Here is a 20622-nt window from a genome sequence, read left to right on the forward strand (position 1 = left end):
AAAGTCGAAAAATAAGGTTTTGAGTGAGGAACCAAATGGTTAAAATTAAGAGACCACTGCAAATTGAACGCTTCTGTTCCTCACTCAAAACTTTCCTTTTCAATTTTTTTGGAAAGGAAAGAAAAAGGTGCAGTGGTCTCTTACTTTCTTCCAGAGCTGTATACTGTATGAACATAAATTACCACACAATTGCTGACCTACATCAAAGATGTGGTAACTATATTTAGGTGTGGAAGCAGCTGTTGGTAGGTGTGAATGCTCCATTAAACACCATAAATTGTTAGGAGTTTGTGTTTTGATTAAAGATGTGCTGGCATGATCTGAACAGAGTAACACTCTTAGATATTTCACTAATAAAACCTCTTGCTAGCTCTTAGAAATCAAGCTTCTAGTTCCAGTATTTTTACTCAGTATTTAGCGTTTTATTGTTTGTTACTGCAAATATATAAAATCACAGCCATTCTGCATTGTCCAATACATTTTATTTAGTATTTTGTTGAAAATAATGACATTTTAGAAAACAAGTAGGATAACAGAATATTATTACATTAGGGACTGGCTGAGACTTCAGTGAATATATAGATTTCCAGTAGAGTTCCAGTTTTAAATGTCTCTCCTCTGTGACTGGACACGAGTCATTTCTGAGCATGCTAGGATCAGAGATACAAACCCCTGGGTTAAGAAGCCGAGAGGGAAAGTTGGAGTTGAGGTTTGGGTTCAGAACAGTCTTAGCTGGTTAGTTGAGTTGGGTGTGTGGGGGGGGGGGGTAGAGTCAGGGGTGGTTCAGGCCTAGCTCCTATGTTAGGGCATGGTTGGGTTGAAGTTGGGGTTGGATGAAGGTTCAGACCAGATCAGAACATGGGTGGGTTGTGATTGGGGATGGTGTAAAGTGGAAGTTGGTTTGAGGTTCGATTTGACCAAACCAGGTCAGTTCTAGTTTCTGGGATAGAACATGGCATACTTCGAGGTTCTGAAACCTAGAAGGTCTCTCATTTCATTGCGGAACTTGGATAGGTCCTGTCTCAGGTCGTTTAGGTTCTCCATGGTGGCCTGGTCTGTGCTCTGCATCTTCTGCCTGGTGGATGTCAGGTAGCGATGAACCAGACAGCACATGATCTTCTGGTAGTTCTCGTCACGCTTTTGTTTCAGGTTCCTCCACTCCTGGATGAATGGGAGAAGAACAGCTTGGGTGTTGAGGGTTTGATACTTAACACAGCACATACTTACTCTGGATATAATGGAAAGATAAGATGTTGGAAAGTTTTGCCGATGTAACACTTGATTGATCAGTGACCTGTCCTCTCTTACCTTGAGGCTGTTCTGTCTCTTGACCTTCCCCGTGGAGGTGTGGGAGCAGATCCATTTACTCATACTGGTCAGGAGGTAACACACAGTCTTAGGGGAGGGCAGGATGTTGAAGGGGGGTGGCAGGGTACACTTGTCGTCGAAGTAGCTCAGCCATAGTTTGGCGCGGGCAAACTTCCACTCCTTATCCTCGTGGTTCTAGAGGGGAATGAAACAGGAGATCTAGGAATGCACCGAGAAAATAGGGGGATGTGTTAACCCACTCCCAACTATATAGGTTATCCCCGAGCAATGTGAAATAATCACCACCATGTGTTTCCCTGAAATTTTCTTGGAGTGGATTTGCATTTTGAGATCAGAATTATTATCTTGGATGTCATGGATGTGAATTAAACAGCTGATTTCTTAACTTGATGGACAACATAATTTTCTGGAATTGGACAAGTGTAGATACAAGGCTGGTTTACTGGGAAAAAAAAAGTAATACTATAGTCTCATTAAATGCATTTATTTTTAGTTCACTGAAAGACAGATTGACTCACAGCGATCTGCCTGAAGCTCTTGTGCAGCATTGCGACCAGCAGCTTAGTAAGTACAATGACAACCACAATGTTGTATGTTCCCACGATGAGTGCTCCCACAAACGACCTCAGCTCCTCCGTGTAGCTGATCCGGGTCACGAAGAGAGCCACATGGGCCAGCGAGAAAATGTACCAGAACAGTGCATAGCACGTCCCCATGAATCTGCCAACATGGAGGTTGTTCATTACAATTACATATGAGAACACTGAATCAATGGACATCTATGGTCCGGAGGGCAATAAACTGCCAGAAAAGGGTGTAACAGGTAACAGGGAAAGAGGAGATCAAAGGTTAACGGTAAGAGATCATGCATCCAGTTGGCAGCAGTGTGATGTGATGTTCAGAGAGTGAGACAAGTAAAGTCTTTAAATACGTGTGGAAGGCATCGTTGCTCTGCTGCTGACAGAAGATGCCCTCACAGTCCTTGGCCGGGCTCTTTGCCGGGTCCTTCTGGTCCTTCCCGTAGAGTTGCGTCAGGCCGATGGTGAAGGAGATGAGCACCAGCAAGAACAGACCCAGAAACTTCCCAAACTCCTGCAGCATCTGGCCCATGGAGATCTGGGAACACAACAGCACTCTCTCAGGACCTGTATTATCTCAAGATCTGAAAGTCCATATTCTACTAACACTATGACAAGGGAAGGTCTGGGACTTGGGTAACAGTAGCATTACAAGCTATTGTGCTGGTCAAGATGAACTGATGAAGTTGTACTGATAACATTTGACTGGTAACATTGTACTGATAACATTTGACTGGTAATGTTGTACTGATAACATTGTACTGATAACATTTGACTGGTAATGTTGTACTGATAACCTCTGACTGGTAACATTGTACTGGTAACATTGTACTCATAACATTTGACTGGTAACGTTGTACTGGTAATGTTGTACTGATAAAATGTGACTGGTAACTTTGTACTGGTAACATTGTACTGATAACATTTAACTGGTAATGTTGTACTTTTAACATTCCGCTGGATGTTCCATCCACGTGCAAACAAAGTCCAGTGGAAATGTGTATGTCTGAACAGTAAATCAACACCTGGACTAGCTACATTTAAAGCAAACTTTCATATTTGTGTTTCTTTAGAATGACTAAATAAACAGGCTTGGGTAGATGAAGCAGATAGTATTTTCTGTATCCCTTTCTGAAGAGCCCTGTTCTTTAAAAAGCACCTGGGCAGACAGGTACTCTATCAGGTTGCGGAACTCTAGCTGGTTGATGGGGCATACTAATAAATATTGACGAAGCTCGAGAAACACGGAAAAACAGAGGGGCTGTTCTGCAACCTGGGTTAAGTCTTTATATATATAGTACTGGCAGTTCATCTGTTTACCCAGAGCTCCCAAATGCCTTGTTCTGTCTCACACACAGATGGTCCAGTGTGAGGAGGCCAGTCAGTCAGTGAGAAGACTGGTGCCCTAAGCAGGAGCCAATGGGAGGTGAGAGGATGACACTGCAGTGTGTTTGCCCTGACCACACCGCCTGGTTGTTTTAGGACTGACAGAACTAGAGAGGGACAGCTGGAATCTCCTGTATTGGGATGATTCATTATCTTGTCATGTATGATGTCAACCCTAATGTAACCCCTAGTATCCACAACATCTCGCTCCATCCTTCCCTCCCTCTTTCACTCGCCCTCCATCCATCACTCCCTCCACCTCTTCCTTCCTCCCTCCAACACTACCCTGCTGCCTGGAGCTCTTTGCGGTTGGCTGATTTAGGAGGGGGGTGTTCCCTGGTCTCGGTTTGGTCTGGTAGCCTCTTACATACTGTACAAACAAAAATGGAATGCAGGGTGTCAGAAGCTCTTAACCTGGACTAGGGGGTGCTGATGCAAAAGCGGAGGCGTGGACACAGACAGGCACATAGACAAACTCACACATAGATAAACACACAACCTCAAAGGGTGATTCAGGCCTACCGTCTTACTACTGTAGCCCTCTATGTCTCGTAACACATTTTTTCCAGCCAGGATGGCCTTTGAGTGGGGTATTTCCTATGTAGGAGGGTGAGTTGGTCTCTCTGGGAAGGATGGAATAACTAGACATGTATTCATTATTCCTAATTACACCATAATCAAAATACACTGTCATTCTGTGGTCAGTAGGGCAACTGACTCAGTGCTTCTCTGTGTGTGTGGGTGTATGTGTGTGTGTGTGTACAGTATCTGAGAGAAAGGATGAGATTGGAAGTATCAGTGTCCTACAGTGCTCATCAGGAGTATCACTTTAGGACAACAGACATATTGGGGCAAATTAATATAATGTCCAAATGAAATACTTATTTTTAGTATTTTAGTTGCATATCCTTGACATGCAATAAATGCCTAAAGTCTATGACCAATTGGTTATTTGTTGTCAGGCCTGTAATGTAGCCATATTCACTGTGTTTGTATTTTAGCCTTAAGTCACATCTTCAGCAGATCAAAATCATGAAGCGGGCATACCTCAGGGAGATCCTTCATGTGTGCATTATACCTAAACTCAAACTTCCAACAGGTCTTTTAAGGCCAAACAGGTGTCAAGTCGTGTGGAAAGTGTTGAATTCTGGTTAATTATTCTGGCTCGATCCTAACCACTCTCATTTAGCTCCACACTTCACCGCAGCTCCAACAGTGTGGGGCCTTCAAAGACTCTTACCTCCTTCATGAAACCTCCTTCAAAGTTCTAAATATGGTGAGCATTCTTTGGTCATTCAATGTAGAGGTCTTACTTGGCCACGGCTGTTTTTGATTGCTAAGCTCACCAGTGCTTTCCTGCCTTTAACTGAGGTTGCAAAGTATTGCTTTTGTTAAGCTTATATTTCTGGCTTTGTTTGCTATTCTATTTTTAATGAAGCTGAGGATGCTTGCGGAAAATATGTGCAAGAAAACATTTATATTGTAGATGTTAGTTATTTAGCAGACACTCCTTACTGCAACAATTACTGCATTCATGTTAAGATAACTAGCTGGGACAACCACAATACTCAGTAATAGTAAGTATACCTTACTCAACAGAGTGTCTGGTCGACAAGCCAGTTGTCCCAAACATTTGGTAAGCCAATAGGACCACTTTTTTGGGTCCTGAAATAGGGTACCTATGTTTAGAAACGGTTGTAATCTGTAAATAGAAATGCCAATATCTACACAAATACATTCAAATAAAAGCTGAGAATCTAAACTACAACCTCATAGTGATTTTAAATTCTAACTTTGGTACGCAGCCACAAAAAGAAAACAAGCTTCCCGTGGCAGTAACTACAGAGAGCACCGGATTTGCATAGAGGATGTCTGCACTCCTCCTGTTAATTGAAGCTTGTGTGCCGTGGGCCTGTAAATGCTTCGTGGGAGAATGATTGAGGGGTGGGTCTGCCTTGTGACCATGTGTGTATAGGTACACAAAACCACTTCTTTCCGAAGCTGAGGACTTTTTCCATCCGCCCATGCCAGGCAGTTATGTCACAGTTCAGCTCAGGTGCATGTAAGAGAGTGTGATAGAGGCAGGGGAGAGAAAGTGACAGAGACGAGATCTGCAAAGATGCACTACTGTTTTTTCAAATGTCAGCACGAAAACCATCAAACTGTCAATCTCAGACTGCATTCGTGCTGCCTGTCTGTCAGGGTGCAGACCACACTCCCTTAAAACAAACTACATTACGGTTGATTTGGAAGATGACCTACCGATATTCAGTAGAAGTACAAGGCATTTTGCTAACCTACTATAACCAAACGGAATAAATCAAGTAGCACATGAATCCGCAACATTTATTGTTGTCAGGGAAACAATAGTGAACATTCCATAGTGGAGCAGAACTCTCTTGTCTGAAATGGTCTAGCTGCTTCTGATACACCACTCTCCTTAAATTGTCTGAAAGGTTTTCCGTCGCCGCAGCGGATACGTCATTGTAGTGGTACTGTATGTCTGAAGAGGTAGAAACAGGCACATATGGAATAATGGCCAATATAAATGCACGCAGAGTAGAAAGCGTTGTGACCTGAATCCTAGCTGGCTGGACGAGATAATGATGGAGGTTGAATGTTTCGCTAATGAAATAAAGAGAGGTTTAGGGAATACTGGATTTTGAATGGGAATAATATTTTACATGTATTTAGTAATGTCTTTCTGTACCTGTAGTGGTCCAAGTATGGAGCTGGTGGTGTACATGAAGAAGAGTCGTAAGTAGCTCAAAACGTTAGCAAAGGCGAACAGGCCCTCAGCAACGAGAATGGGGTGGAAGGCATCCCAGTTCTTCCTTTCTGTGTCGTCCACATTTTTAAACTGGGATAGACAAAGTAGACTGTGTTAATACACACAAACCCACATAGAAAATGTACTCTACTTATGGGTCCCCAAACACCATCCCTATCAAAACCCTATTTCCCCAACCCATTACATTTAACAAAACAAACCTGATCATAACCCCTTAGCCGACAATATAACTTTTCCTAAAACTGGGCCTCTCAAAATAAAGTGTAACATGGGATTTTTGATTCCCATTAGTACATGAGAAAATGTACACACACACCTTGCTATGGGCTACTATCTTGAGGGCGAAGGTGGACAAGTAGAGGGAATTCATGACGAAGCTCAGCTGATTTCTCGACTCATCCAAGAAGTCCTCTAGGCCCTCGTACCATAGACGCTTCACATCTGACCACACCATCCCTAGTGGGCAGCAATGAATTCAGCATCACCAAACAGATAACAGCAAAGCACCATAGACACTTCACATCTGGGAGGGGAGGAATTCACAACATCCACACAGCGAAACGGATGACGGGGAAAGGCATTTTCTGCTCTGCCACAGAATGTTCTCATTTCTGACATTTCATGATGACTCTCGGATTCAACAGGAAGTGCCTTGAATTATTTAACAGAGAGGCCCCTGGGAAATATTGTCAATCTGAGTAACAGAATCTGCAGGATTTATTTGTGGAAATTCTATGATCTGGCAATGAGCGATATAGAAGAATTATCCCCCAGTGTGTGTGATAATGTGTTCAGTATGTGTTCTAAATCTTCCAGCAGCACTGTAAAGGTCCATATTTACCCGATTTATGTGGCTGAAAAAAAACACACTACCTGCTCTGAACCGATGTGTATTACAATAACTTTCACAACCGTGTCAAACCTAAAATTGAGAATGGTAATAAATCCAAGTCCAGAAATAATCACATAGTGGCTTTTACCGGGCCCAGTAAAACATTCCTGTACTCATCCTGTCTGGGCAGCTTGGCGGTTGGTATTCTAGAGGGTGGGTCCATATTGCCTTAGATTTATAGAAGACCCAAAAAGCTTCCACAGGAGCCAAAGTCTTGTGACAGAATAAGACCAGGCTAGGTACCTGGTCAGCTCTGAGAACATAACTCTTTCCAATTGGGTTTCAGCGTTCAACACAGCTTCGGCCTGATGGGATGGTCTACTAGGGACAGAGAAAATAGATTTCTGGTAAACCCCATCTGATATTTCTACCAATGTCACGACTTGTTATTGTGGTGAGGGAATCAATCCAGCTTGTTAGAATTAGCATTTTGTGGGGGGTTAAAATGAGGACTTATGTACACACAGTAACAAGGGGACAAGCACACATCTGATTTCCACATTACTATAACGCCTCTGGAGGCTCACAGGATTACCAGTATGGGGGAAGGACCGAGACAGGATGGAGAGAGGAGAGAAAGAACAATGGCATTAAGACATGCCATGTAAAATATACTTTACTGCTCCCTTGGCACTGAAAAGACACACAAATATAGAACATTCAAAAGTGCAATTTACTTTTTGTATTCATTGTTTGGTTTAGAATCACAGCTGCAAGCAATGTAGCAAGAGTCTTTAGAAATTATCCAGAATAGCAGAAGAACAAAAACAAAAAGGTATCTCATTCAATTCAAATCTAGAATTTTCTTTACATATTCTGTAGACATTTCATTAAAATGATCTTGATGTTGTGATTTGGGATCAGTAACAGATGTGAATACTGAGAGAAGGTACCAGCAAACTAAGGGTTCAGCTAAAGGCTATCATAATAAATTTGTAATAATAATAATTAAATATCAACAAAAACTGTTTACTTTAGGAAATCTGTTCACGAGCATTCCCACAAAATAGGTGAAACTAATCAGAGTAATGTTCAAAAGCTCTCAAAGTAATGTATATATATATAACAGTTTGGGGTCTCTTTTGTTGTATTTTTTATTTCATAATGTGCCGAATGTATTCAACGGGGAACAGGTCTGGACTACAGGCAGGCCAGTTTAGCACCCAGACCATTTTACTACGGAGCCATGCTGTTACGTGCAGAATTGTCTTGCTGGAATAAGCAAGGCCTTCCCTGAAAAAGATGTCTGGATGGCAGCATATGTTGCTCCAAAACCTGTGTATATTGTTCAGCCTTAATGATGCCTTCACAGATGTGAAAGTCACCCATGCCATGTGCACTAATGCACCCCCTTACAATCAAACATGCTGGCTTATGCACTGTGTGCTGATAACAAGCTGGATGGTCCCTCTCCGCCAGGAGGACGCAGTGTCCATGATTTCCAAAAAGAATGTCAAGTCTTTATTTGTCAAACCACAGGACAGTCTTCCACTTCGCCCTCTCAGTCCATCTTAAAGTTATTTCCACAACAGAATCGTGTCTGTTTTTAATGCCGTGCTGCCTGGGGGCCCAAAGATCACAGCCATCCAATATTGGTTTTTGGGCTTGTCCCTTAATTGCTTAGAGAGATTTTTCCAGATTCTCTGAATGTTTTAATGATATTATGTACCGTAGCTGATGATATGTCCAAACCCTTAGCAATTTTATGTTGAGAAACGTTATTCGTTATAAATTGTTTAATTATTTGCCTGGGCAGTCTTTCAGAGTGGTGAACCCCTCCCCATCTTTACTTCTGAAAGACTCTTTTTATACCCACCATGTTACTGACCTGTTGCCAATTGACCTATTTAGTTGTGAGATGTTTCACCAGGTTTTTTATTGCATTACACAACATTTCCAGTCTTTTGTTGTCCGTCCCAGCTTTTCTGAAACGTGTTGCCGCCATCAAACTCAAAGTGGGCATATCTTTTTCAAGAAAACAATAACATTTCTCAGTTTCAAACTTTGATACATTGTCTTTGTACTGTAATATAGGGTTTAAATTATTTGCTAATCATTGCATTTTGTTTTTATTTCAATTTTACACAACAGGGTTGTATTTACCATCTAGGAGATTCATTTAAGCAACGAACCAAGTGAAATTAGGATGTATAGTAACAACAGAACATTCTAGAATCTTCCCCTTACCTCCAGCCCACTCCATGTCGCTGTGCTCTACATCTTTTTTCCACTCGCTCCCTATTTTTTATAATTCTCCCATCTCTTTCACTTTCCTCCCTCTGTCCTCTCCTGGTGATATCTGGTATCAAAACTGACTGATTGTCTGGGGAGCAGAGGGACGCTACAGGGGTAAGACTGCCTACCTGGGAAAACCGGCTGTTAAACTGATTGCATGGCCATGTCAATGTGTTTTTGGCAGGGGAAAGATGAGAGGTGAGAGTTGAGCAGAGGACAGGAAAGGAGTGTACACCCGTAGTGTGACCAGTAGGCAATTCTACAGTGTCATTGCTGTGTGTGTGTGTCTGTGTGTGTGCGTGCTACAGTATAGCACCACTCTAAAGTATCACTGGCCTAATATATGATGTCATCATGATACCAGACTGTCAGTAATAAAAGTCATAGAATTGTCGGTGATGTGATATAAAGAGGACATGCTGGTTTATGGTTACTGCCTGATGAGGTGCATATCTTTTCTGGTCTGGTACGGTCTACGCTAAGACATCTATCTGGGAATATTCTTTGCTCTTTCTTTATCTGACCAGAAAATGAGCAAGGGCAGTAAGCAGATGTAGTCTGCCAGGTTAATAACAAATGAGGACGTCTCAGAGCTGGCTGTCTCTCCGTACATCTTTGACTCTTCTCAGAGGGCAGTAGGAATTTACACAAGACGTTATCCTCAAGTATGGATATAGTCCAATAAATGTCAGGAAGTCCTGCTTGGTGAACTTTGACATTTTGGGTAATTGAGCAGAGACAATACGTCAACTGTACTTCTATGGGATCTCAAGTGATTGCTCTGATGTGCCCTACGTACAGATCTTGAATCGGCACACTTTCCCCAAACCTAACTTTAAAGTAGTTTTGGATCTACTTCATCCATTTTTACAAATATAAAATAATGATGTGTACCCATAGATCATTGGAGAATATAACCTCATGAGATTAACTACTGTCATCCCATAAGTACACAAAATATCAACTTTTTATTATTTTATGTTTGCAGACAATGTAAATGTAAACAAACATTGTATAGCCTCAAAACATGATTAAATGACTTTGATCAATGGCTATTTGATCCACAGCACTGTCTAGTAGTCACAACAGTAGTTACATTTCTCCAGCTCTATCACTCAGCTATCACCCACCTGTCACCCAGATATCACCTAGCTATCAAGCAGCTATTACCCTGATATCACCTAGCTATCACCCAGCTATCACCCAGATATCACCCAGCTATTACTCTGATATCACCCTGAATTCACCCAGACATAACGCAGATATCACCCAGATATCAACTAGCTATCACCCTGATATCACCTAGCTTTCACACAGCTAACACCCGGCTATCACTCTGATATCACCCAGATATCAACCAGCTATTACCCTGATATCACGCAGATATGACCCAGATATGACCTAGATATCACTCTGATATCACCCAGCTATCACCCAGATATGACCCAGATATCACCCAGCTATCACTCTGATATCACCCTGAATTCACCCAGATATCATGCAGATATCAACTAGCTATCACCCTGATATCACCTAGCTTTCACCCAGCTATCACCCTGATATGACCCAGATATCAACCAGCTATTACCCTGATATCACGCAGATATGACCCAGATATGACCCAGATATGACCCAGATATCACCCAGATATCACCCAGATATGACCCAGATATCACCCAGCTATCACTCTGATATCACACTGAATTCACCCAGATATCACCCAGATATCAACTAGCTATCACCCTGATATCACCTAGCTTTCACACAGCTATCACCCAGCTATCACCTTGATATCACCCAGATATGACCCAAATATCATCCAGATATCACCCAGCTATCACTCTGATATCACCCAGCTAAAACCCGGCTATCACTCTGATATCACCCAGATATCACCCAGCTATCACTCTGATATCACCCAGATATCTCCCAGCTATCACCCAGATATCTCCCAGCTATTATGCCGCTATTCTGCAGTTATCACTCAGATATCACACAGCTATCCCTCTGCTTTTTAAACAAGCAGGGGTGCCGCTTGCCTCTTTCAGTTGTCCGTGGGGTAAAGAGCAAAGCTCGGCATATTGGGAGAATATCACTTCACACCTACCAACTTCTCACCTATTATCCAGAGGATGAGAAGATAGTCAATCATCTCCAGAGCAGGGCCCATGGTGTTCTTCTTTCCCTCGTTGTACACCAGAGAGTAGAGGTTGAGCAGCAGGAGGAAGGTGAAGTATGAGGCACTGTGGATAATGAACTTGACAAAAGGTGTGTGGATAATCTGACCAACGCGGGAGCGCGGCACCACCAGGTAGCACAGGGAGAGCAACGGCCACAGCACAGCCACACTCAGCACCGTGGCCATCTTCAGACAGGTGTGTTTACGCCGATAGCTGGCCGTCTCACCGAACCAGACAGTGTTGAGGAACTGCTGACAGTTGGACTGGGCGACAAACTGCAGGGGAAGGGAGAGGTTGGAGGAAGAGAGTAGAGAGGGAGTAGGAAGAAGAGGAGTAGATGTGAGTAGGAGGAAGAGGAGGTATGAGTAGGAGGATGGGAGGAAAATGTGATGAAGTAGGTGGCACAGAACACAGATGCGGATAAAGTGCCATGGATGGACAGAGGGGGAGCGCCACAGAACAATCATTTTTTATATATATATATATATATATATATATGAAAGATATGGAAAGATTAAGAAATGGGTTACTCAGACTGGTATTCAACTCCAGTGTCAATTAGTACAATCCACAAAGTGTGTTTATCTTCATCTTGGCTATATCTCAGCATCTTGTATCACATTTAAATAAATTAGCTGGATCGATTAGGATGAATGGATTGCTCAGTGGGCAAGAAGATCATGTTTTTTCCAGCCTGTTCAGCTGAACTGGCAACCTTTAGGTTACCTGCCCACATTCTTAAGCACAAACCTATCGGTCACTATGGACACCGTAGCGTGTGCACATCGTCAGGGCATTTTCCCAGTCATAACAAACCTCACTAATGTCATACTCCACATACCACCATTAAAACAAAAACAGAGGCCTGTCTACCAAACACAGAGTGAGGCAGGGTTAGGGTTCTCTCTCTCTGCCTGAAACCCACAGGCTCGTCTTTTAGAGGACATCATGTTTGTGTCATTTCTCAACGTGAGACAGAGAGGCAGCAGAGTTCTTTAGCCCCGCTGTAATATATACTATATGACTCAAACACGAGCTGCCAGGCGAAGGGGGCTGCGTCATAAATAACCGAAACAGCATCCTCATCATGACGGTTCATCTCTGCCTGCCTGGCTCGGAGCTGGTCCTGTACTGATGTAGCCCAGAGGGACCGGAGCATACGAGGGGCATAGCTCTCCACAGACAACTACAGCAATAACAGATGTCCTCACGGCCTGTGAATAATGATTCGAATCATTCACTAGAATCGCCCCCAGCTCCTCTTTAGCGGGCAGCTTCTGTTTGTATATGGCACCCTAAAACAGTTCAACTGTTTATTCTGAAATACTGTGTATCTTGTGAATCAGTATACAACACCCTAAATACTACAATGTTACTATATTTATGTACTATTATAGTCACTGTGATAATGTTTTGTCAATGTTTAATCTTTTATGGCTGATATTATGTAAATGAACATCCATTGACAGAGAGGTAGCAGATAAGCACTTGAGGAAACCTACTGAAAACACTAAACCAGCAAATCATCCATAACCACTATCTAGGTTAGCCTGAGATCTAACAGTTATATTCAGTTGTTTTGCTCTTCTCGTGAGCTGGATTTTGCTGGTAGGTTGTTCTGTGATGGATGGGTCAATTATTGGTAAGGGGGTGGTGAATTTCTATTTAGAAATCATTCTATAATAAGCACTACAGATGATGAAATGATAATACAGAACATATACTGTACTCCAGTTTACTTCAGTTTACTACGGAATAACATTTTAATATGTTTTCCAGAAATCCTATTACAGGTTGTTTCAGTTGTGCCCCTATCTCATTCTGACTGTACAGTGCTTGCTGTTTAGGTTCTGCCTTATCTCATTCTGACTGTACAGTGCTTGTTGCATAGGTTCTGCCCTCTCTCTTTCTGACTGTACAGTGCTTGTTGCTTAGGTTCTGCCCTCTCTCTTTCTGACTGTACAGTGCTTGTTGCTTAGGTTCTGCCCTCTCTCTTTCTGACTGTACATTGCTTGCTGTTGAGCCTTACCTCTTTTTGATTGTACTTGATGGCCAGTTTAAGTCGGCTGAGGTTCATGCGTTCCTCCATTAGGCCTCTTTTGTCCACCGTGTCCTCATTGGCCATGTGGTTGAGGATCACCTCAAGCTCTCTGGAGTTGCGTGCCTGGGCCAAGAGGTCCTTAGCAAACATCTTACACTGCTTAGCCAGTTCCTCATAGTCATTCCTGGAGCCATGGAAAGTAGAAGAGAGGAGGGAGATGAGGAAGAAGAGGACAGGCGGTATCAACGACACACAGACTGATAATAAGATTCCATCAGCTTTAGTTGAAATCATTTCCTTTTATTAATCGCAATTATAGTGCAGTCAGAAAAACTTGATACTGTAAATTGTAATTTAGCTTCAATTAATGAACAAACGAATAGCTACATGAATGACCCATAGGTCCCTTGACATCTAATGGCCTGCCATCGAACATAGGTACAAAACACCATGCATTACATCCAGCCATAGAACGTAAGTCAGCACTACAACAAACCAAAAGGCTGTGAAACCAACAGGCTATGGAGTCAAAAGGCTACAGAAAGACAGCCTTTGTGCATGGTACCTGAACTCCACCTCCACCAGGCTCAGCTCCCGGAGGTCGGCACTCAGCTCAAAGGCCCTGAGAATAGGGTCCTCCTCTGTTAGCATGATCAGCGATGGGCTGGCCAGGCACCTGTAGATGTCCAGACGAAATCTAGCAGATGCGTATGGGACGGGGAGGTGGGGAGCGGAGGGGTGACGGAAGACGGAGGTTGAGATGTTGCAGATGGAGGGGGAAAAAATGTGATGGGGGGGGGGGGGGGAAGAACAACCGGAGGGAGGGAGTGCCAGAGAGAATGACAGAGAGAGAGTGAGAGGTAAGAGAGAGTGAGAGAGAGAGAGAGAGAGAGCGAGAGAGGAGGAGGAGAAAGTCACCAAACAGTTTAATCAACATCTGACTTATTGTTCCTTGTTCTATATGTATTTATAACTCCTTCCTCCTGCCATGTTGGGTTTAATCGGAGCGCTGATTCACAGTGTGTAGAGTGGGAGGCCTTAGTTATGTAGTTACAACATAAACACCAAGCTGAACATGGGAACAGTTCCTGGGAGCACTTCTAAACAGAAACCCCCAGAAATGTCCTTTTGCCTAAAACTTTAGCGCGGTATTTTTCTCCTAATATTCATGAAAGACACGTTATCCTGTTGATTTCTTTAGGCCTCAGTCCAAACCAAATGCACTAGATTGAACTTAGTGTGCTTTTTTCAGACAGCAGACAGTACAGAGAACAGAGACATGCTGGTGTTGTATGAGCTGAGCTTTCTCTAAAAAAATTAACGGGTCACTAGGTCTTTAAAATACCTCTTGAAATCCAGGCTCTAAGTAACACTGGTGTAGTTTGATTATAGTGTGGTTAGGGGTAACGATGGTGTAGTTTGATTATAGTGTGGTTAGGAGTAACGATGGTGTAGTTTGATTATAGTGTGGTTAGGGGTAACAATGTTGTAGTTTTATTATAGTGTGGTTAGGGGTAACGATGGTGTAGTTTGATTATAGTGTGGTTAGGGGTAATGATGGTGTAGTTTGATTATAGTGTGGTTAGGAGTAACGATGGTGTAGTTTGATTATAGTGTGGTTAGGGGTAACAATGTTGTAGTTTGATTATAGTGTGGTTAGGGGTAACGATGGTGTAGTTTGATTATAGTGTGGTTAGGGGTAACAATGTTGTAGTTTGATTATAGTGTGGTTAGGAGTAACGATGGTGTAGTTTGATTATAGTGTGGTTAGGAGTAACAATGGTGTAGTAGGATTCCTGTTCAGTTACAATTAATAAACGTGTTGTTAGATTCTAGTGTCATTAGGAGTAATGACAGTGTACTTTGATTATGGTGTAATTAGGAATAATGAATACATGTCTAGTTATTCCATCCTTCCCAGAGAGACCAGCTCACCCTCCTACATAGGAAATACCCCACTCAAAGGCCATCCTGCACATGTGCTTGTGTGTCCACGTGCGGGTGTGTGTGTGTAGGTGTGTGTGTGTGTGTGTGTAGGTGTGTGCCAGCGGGTCATTCTTCTGTGTTCTACAGGACGGTACCTGGAGTGTCGTAGGCTGTCCTTCTTGTTTTTGGCGTTGCAGAGGGTGCACTCACAGCCCACAGCGTGAGGTCTGGGCAGGGAGATGTCCTGCTTCAGCAGCATGGTCAGTATCTCATAGTTGTTCCGATGGGCTGCCAGGATCACCGGGGCAACGTCCATGGTGGTGGAGTACTCAGGGTTCTGGATGCGCTGCATCAGTTTCTGACAAACACAGGCAAAACGATATTGTAACAAAATAGGTCCCAGCACGTCATTCGGTTCAAATTGTCAGTTTGTGTAGTGATGATTGTGTCCGACTAGAATGCACTGTAATGGATGAAACTAAAGCTACAACAATTCAGCTGTGGTGATAATTGACCGCGGTTAGACCGATTCGCCGGTCTAAAAGTCATTCTGACCAGTAAAATATCAATAAAATATAAGGATGGTTATTTATTCATGGACATTTGGTTTGAGCAGTTAACGCCACAGAGTCAGCTAAATCAGCTAAATGATAACAAGGTAGAGAGAGTGGAGGCTAACAGCAATGGAGGGCTTGGAGGACCTCCTGGGCCGATGGTTGAGGAGGATATCTACAGCTCCCACTACCTCTGAGTCGATGGCCACTAACAGAGCATCGGTTGCCTGGAACAAACACAGACATAACACAGGACCGTAGAGTCAGGTTACAGAGGGAGACAGCCCGGACACAGCACAGAGCCAGGGTAGACACACAGACACACACACACACAGACACACACACACAGACACACACACACACAGGTTAGGTGCCAACATGTCTCTTAGTCAAATAGTTAACAGAGCGCTGCAGTGTGTGAGTGAGTAGGTGCATGAGACGCTACAGTGGAGTCGCGGTAGTTTACACGCTGTCACTGAGATGGAAACAGAGAGAGACCAACAGAGAGACACACAGAGAGACACACAGAGAGAGACATGAGTAGGAGATGAGAGACACATGAGAACGAGAAGCGAGAAGGGGGGGGTGGGGAGATGAAAGGGAGAGACAAAGGTACAAAAAGCGAGGAGAGAAAGAGAATGTGTGTGCGCGCGCGTGTGTGAGTGCGCGCTACTGTGTGTGTGTGTGTGTGTGTGTGTGTGCATGTGAGTGCATGTGTGTGTGTGTGTGTGAGTGCATGTGTCCGTGTGTGTGTGTGTGTGTGTGTGCTCTGTGTTAGTGTGTGTGCACGAGCCCTACCTGACAGCCATGTTCCAGCAGCAGCTTAAGGATATCCAGGTTTTCGTTCTCAATGGAGATGGTGACAGCGTCTCTCCCCAGCACATCTACACAGTTGATGTTGAGTTCTCCATGATGCTTCTCCTCCAGAAGCTTCTTCACCATGTAGTAGTCACCTGGAACACAGCAGGAGTTACGGCACACACACACACACACACACACACACACACAGAAACACAAAATCATGCCAGAATGAATGCACACACACACAAAACGAGGGCCGTCTCCAACAAAAAAAAGGTTTTTCATGTACTTTTCCATATATAGATCAATCCTATAATATATTTAAATAGAAACATCTATATGACACTTTCCATTACTTTCAGAAGTTTACAATATAAATGTAGCTGAGCTTCAGTTATTGTTCTGATACATTCTTCAACACTCAACAGAGATTGGTCTCAATCACACAAGTGGCCTCTGCACCATCATCATGTTGTTTTTTGCAACAGCTTGACAAGAAAAAAGAAAAGACATTAATCAAATAATTGACCAGCTGCCTAATTGGTGTGTCTGAAACACACAGGAAGACACAGATGCACACACACACAAAGAAACAAACACGCGTATATTCCACACACACACACACACACACACACACACACACACACACACACACACACACACACACACACACACACACACACACACACACACACACACACACACACACACACACACACACACACACACACAGAAAGAGTGGGAAGCAGAAGTACATGGAGGCAGATTAGCACACAAAGTAAGTGGGCTCCACTCCAAAAGCTCCCTTCCAGTCCCAACCTACTGTAACTATAACAAAGGGCAAAAACAGCCTGTTGGGCCATGTTTGCACTAGCTTTATATGGTCATACCAACTGGGACACAATACTGAACCCTATTCAAACATCCACCTAGGCTTAACTTGTCATCGATTTCAAAAAGCACCTCTGCTACTAGAAATATGCTTCCTGCTTCTGGCACATGTAAATGATTTCAGCTTTATATGCGCATGTTTTTCTGATTCAGGAAACCACTCCTGTAAATTATACAGTACTGTATATGTGATTTGTGTGTGTGTGTTGTTTTGTTCCTGTTTTCTAATAGAAATTAAACAACAGGCCATCCCCCCAAACCTGTCTGCCATTTCATGAAAACACAGTCTACTTAACAGTCTTTCCTCTCACATCCACAACGCAAGCAAAGCCTGGGCTTACTAGGCTAGTAAAAGTTTGTAAAAGCTCACACAGCATAGCTCCATACACCTCTATACAAAACTCAACCATGTTAATGTATAGGATGATGATTATGTTGGTAATAAAGATGTGATAGAAAAAGAAATTCAAAATAATGAAATAGCCTCAATTTTCTAATATTATTATCTTATATAGCATCTTAGTGGACACGGTTGCAATGTGATGTTGTCCCATGCTATTTGCAATCCCTTTCGATTACAATGATACCCATTTGATTGTATTACATTGATTATGGGAAGCCTAAAACAATAAAATTCGATTTTACCTCATACACTTGTACCAAGCTAAAGATTAATATTAGCAAATGCCATGTACAGTCATATCAAAATGTTGGACTATCAAGGAATACTAAGTAAACTACATTGATCCAAATATAGCTAATATCCTAACTTACCTTTCTCACAGGCCAGTAGGAAGAGCTTCTCGTCCAGAGTAGTCTCCTCTTTAACCTCCCTCACGTCTTTCAGGGCCAGAAATTTATCCGGAGAGGACACGTCCGTGCCCTGATACAGAGCGGCCATTACGACGGAGAAGGAGTAGGGCAGAACACTGATGTGCATCCCACTAGGTGCAAGCGACCATTTAACCATGAAAGCCCGTCACATGGGATGACATATACTATACAAAGAGTCAATATATTTACCCTCAAGAACCGCAATTCTAAACGTCGTCGGGACAAAAAAACAATAACATGTACACCATTAGTGTTGCAGTCGGATCCTTGTTGGTAACAACGTATCGTTCGCTTTACGCAGCTTTGGCGCGCGTAATGACCTTCCAGCTGTTTCCTCCTAATTTTTCTTAGACATACGCTATTGTCCTTCAGATTTGAACATATTGGACGCCGTCAGCGCACACATACCCATCTCTATCAGCGTGTTTACATGAACCATTGTCTAGCATCGCTTTTCGTCGGTTCCTGACAGTAGGCAAGTCTTCTGGTCCTGATGGTGTTGCGAACTGCGCGCGCATGCTCCTTCGCCACCTTCTAGCTCATCTCGCGTGCAAAACGCAGGCAGCATCCTCCAGAATTACATAACAAGCTTACCCTGCTATTTTTTGCCTTTATTAATTAGCATTTTAGATGAAGGACATAAAAATAAATAGCCTACTAAATCTAACACAGGTTTAGATTATTTACAGATTTAGCCAGGTATAAAAAACGTTTGGTTTTTAAGGCCCTTTCAGAAGTATTTCAGATTACTATTTCAATCAAAATAATAAAATAACAGAATTATTTTTGTCTTGAGAAAAGTTTGTGTGTATTAATACCCTTAATGTTAGTATTAGATCAACAAAATAACAACACGACTACAAGCATATAAATGTAACATACGTTATTGTAAGCTTTAAGCTAGGCCTAATGAACATGACATTGCTTGCATCAATAAACCCAGAAAGACTGAGCTATATTACAAATGCCAAATAAGGAGATTTATGATGCGTGCTATACACATGCATCTTTTAACATATCGTTGTCTCGCGTAGCCATACCTCCAAATCACGTCACTATCACGCTTAACATATTGAATTTAAAAGGTTTAATTTTATCAGCCAATGTAATATCTGTACATTTGGCTTAAAGCAAAGAAAATACATTTCACAACGAATCAATTTGTTTCACGTAGTTGCGTACAATATGTAGATAATTGACTATAGACCCAAGTTAAATATACATGGCAGGCCGAAATTTAAATATATCCCTTCACTCCAGCAGATGGCAGTCCTTGCAAAGTCAAGCAAAACAATGTGTGCAGTACAGCATCTAAAATCCCGCCTAGAGTAGCCTAATAATAATAAAAATGTACCTAAAAAATAATCTAATGAAAAGGGTAGGCTCATAGTTAACAAAAAACTAAATAATCAGTCCACATATTTTCATATATCCTTTAAAATCCAACATTACCTTTTTTTCGGGCATATCTTGAGACAATGGTTGACCACTTTTGGACTTTCTTGACTTCAAGGAGATGCCCACTATTCTGTAAACGTAAACAGTCAGGCCAAAATATGAACAATTAATCAAGTGTACGGAAATTTTATCCGTACCTTAAAACATATGGGCTTATCGCTTCCCAGGCCTGTCAATTCCGCTCTAACAGCTGTCGAATAACAGATTACCACGGATTTCAATTTGCCTGGTGAGAAAGAGAGCGAGTAAAGGATAACCCTAACTCTATCCGGGAAAGGGATGTAATTTGCCTATACCGTTCAACAGGGCGTCAAATAGGCTACATCTAAAGTCTTGTGGACATTATTTTGTGGACAAAACAAATGTAGCCTTTGTAATGGGAGACAGCCTATAGCACAATTAAAAAAAAAGATCTTGGACGTAAACTTATATCTGTCTGAAAATGCTAAATAAAACACATGAGATTTGAATATACTGGCATATATTACTTGATATTAAACAGTAACATTGAAACTATGTAGGCCTAACAATATTTGTACTAGTTTCATAACAGTGCACACTGACAGAATAAAGCTCTGTAGACAAAGCTCCTACACCAGAAGCAGGGAGACAAGCAGTCGTTCCATTCCTACTCTATTTTAACAACAGCCTCATTTCCAACCGTCGTCAACCATTGTGGTGATATTCTTGTTTTTAAATGTGGGCGTCTCCAGAGCACTGAGCATT

At 42.4% G+C, this 20622-nt stretch overlaps 1 protein-coding gene across 1 annotated transcript; it reads right to left on the reverse strand.

The window, feature by feature from the left end:
• Nucleotides 1–465: 465 nt before the first annotated feature.
• On the reverse strand, nucleotides 466–20562 carry trpc1 (transient receptor potential cation channel, subfamily C, member 1). The gene is made up of 15 exons (XM_010891196.4): nucleotides 20491–20562; nucleotides 19891–19966; nucleotides 18379–18487; nucleotides 16711–16865; nucleotides 16038–16139; nucleotides 15514–15716; nucleotides 13998–14129; nucleotides 13421–13616; nucleotides 11330–11666; nucleotides 6401–6540; nucleotides 6004–6153; nucleotides 2261–2445; nucleotides 1848–2049; nucleotides 1309–1503; nucleotides 466–1161 (listed from the first exon to the last, which is right to left on the reverse strand). The coding sequence occupies exons 1-15, from the start codon at nucleotides 20520–20522 to the stop codon at nucleotides 934–936; spliced, it is 2442 nt and encodes an 813-aa protein (XP_010889498.2). The 5' UTR covers nucleotides 20523–20562; the 3' UTR covers nucleotides 466–933.
• Nucleotides 20563–20622: the final 60 nt, after the last annotated feature.

This window comes from Esox lucius, chromosome 21, assembly GCF_011004845.1.
Source record: "Esox lucius isolate fEsoLuc1 chromosome 21, fEsoLuc1.pri, whole genome shotgun sequence".
Classification (NCBI taxonomy): Eukaryota; Metazoa; Chordata; class Actinopteri; order Esociformes; family Esocidae; genus Esox; species Esox lucius.

Excerpts from the sequence above, each read along its gene's own strand:
- trpc1 (XM_010891196.4), bottom strand. The coding sequence starts at position 20,522 with ATGGAACGACTGCTTGTCTCCCTGCTTCTGGT. Across the intron at positions 16,140-16,710 it reads TGCTGGAACATGGCTGTCAG|GCAACCGATGCTCTGTTAGT; the intron begins GTAGGGCTCGTG and ends TGTTTGTTCCAG. Across the intron at positions 6,541-11,329 it reads TCTCATCCTCTGGATAATAG|GGATGGTGTGGTCAGATGTG; the intron begins GTGAGAAGTTGG and ends GCTGCCCACTAG.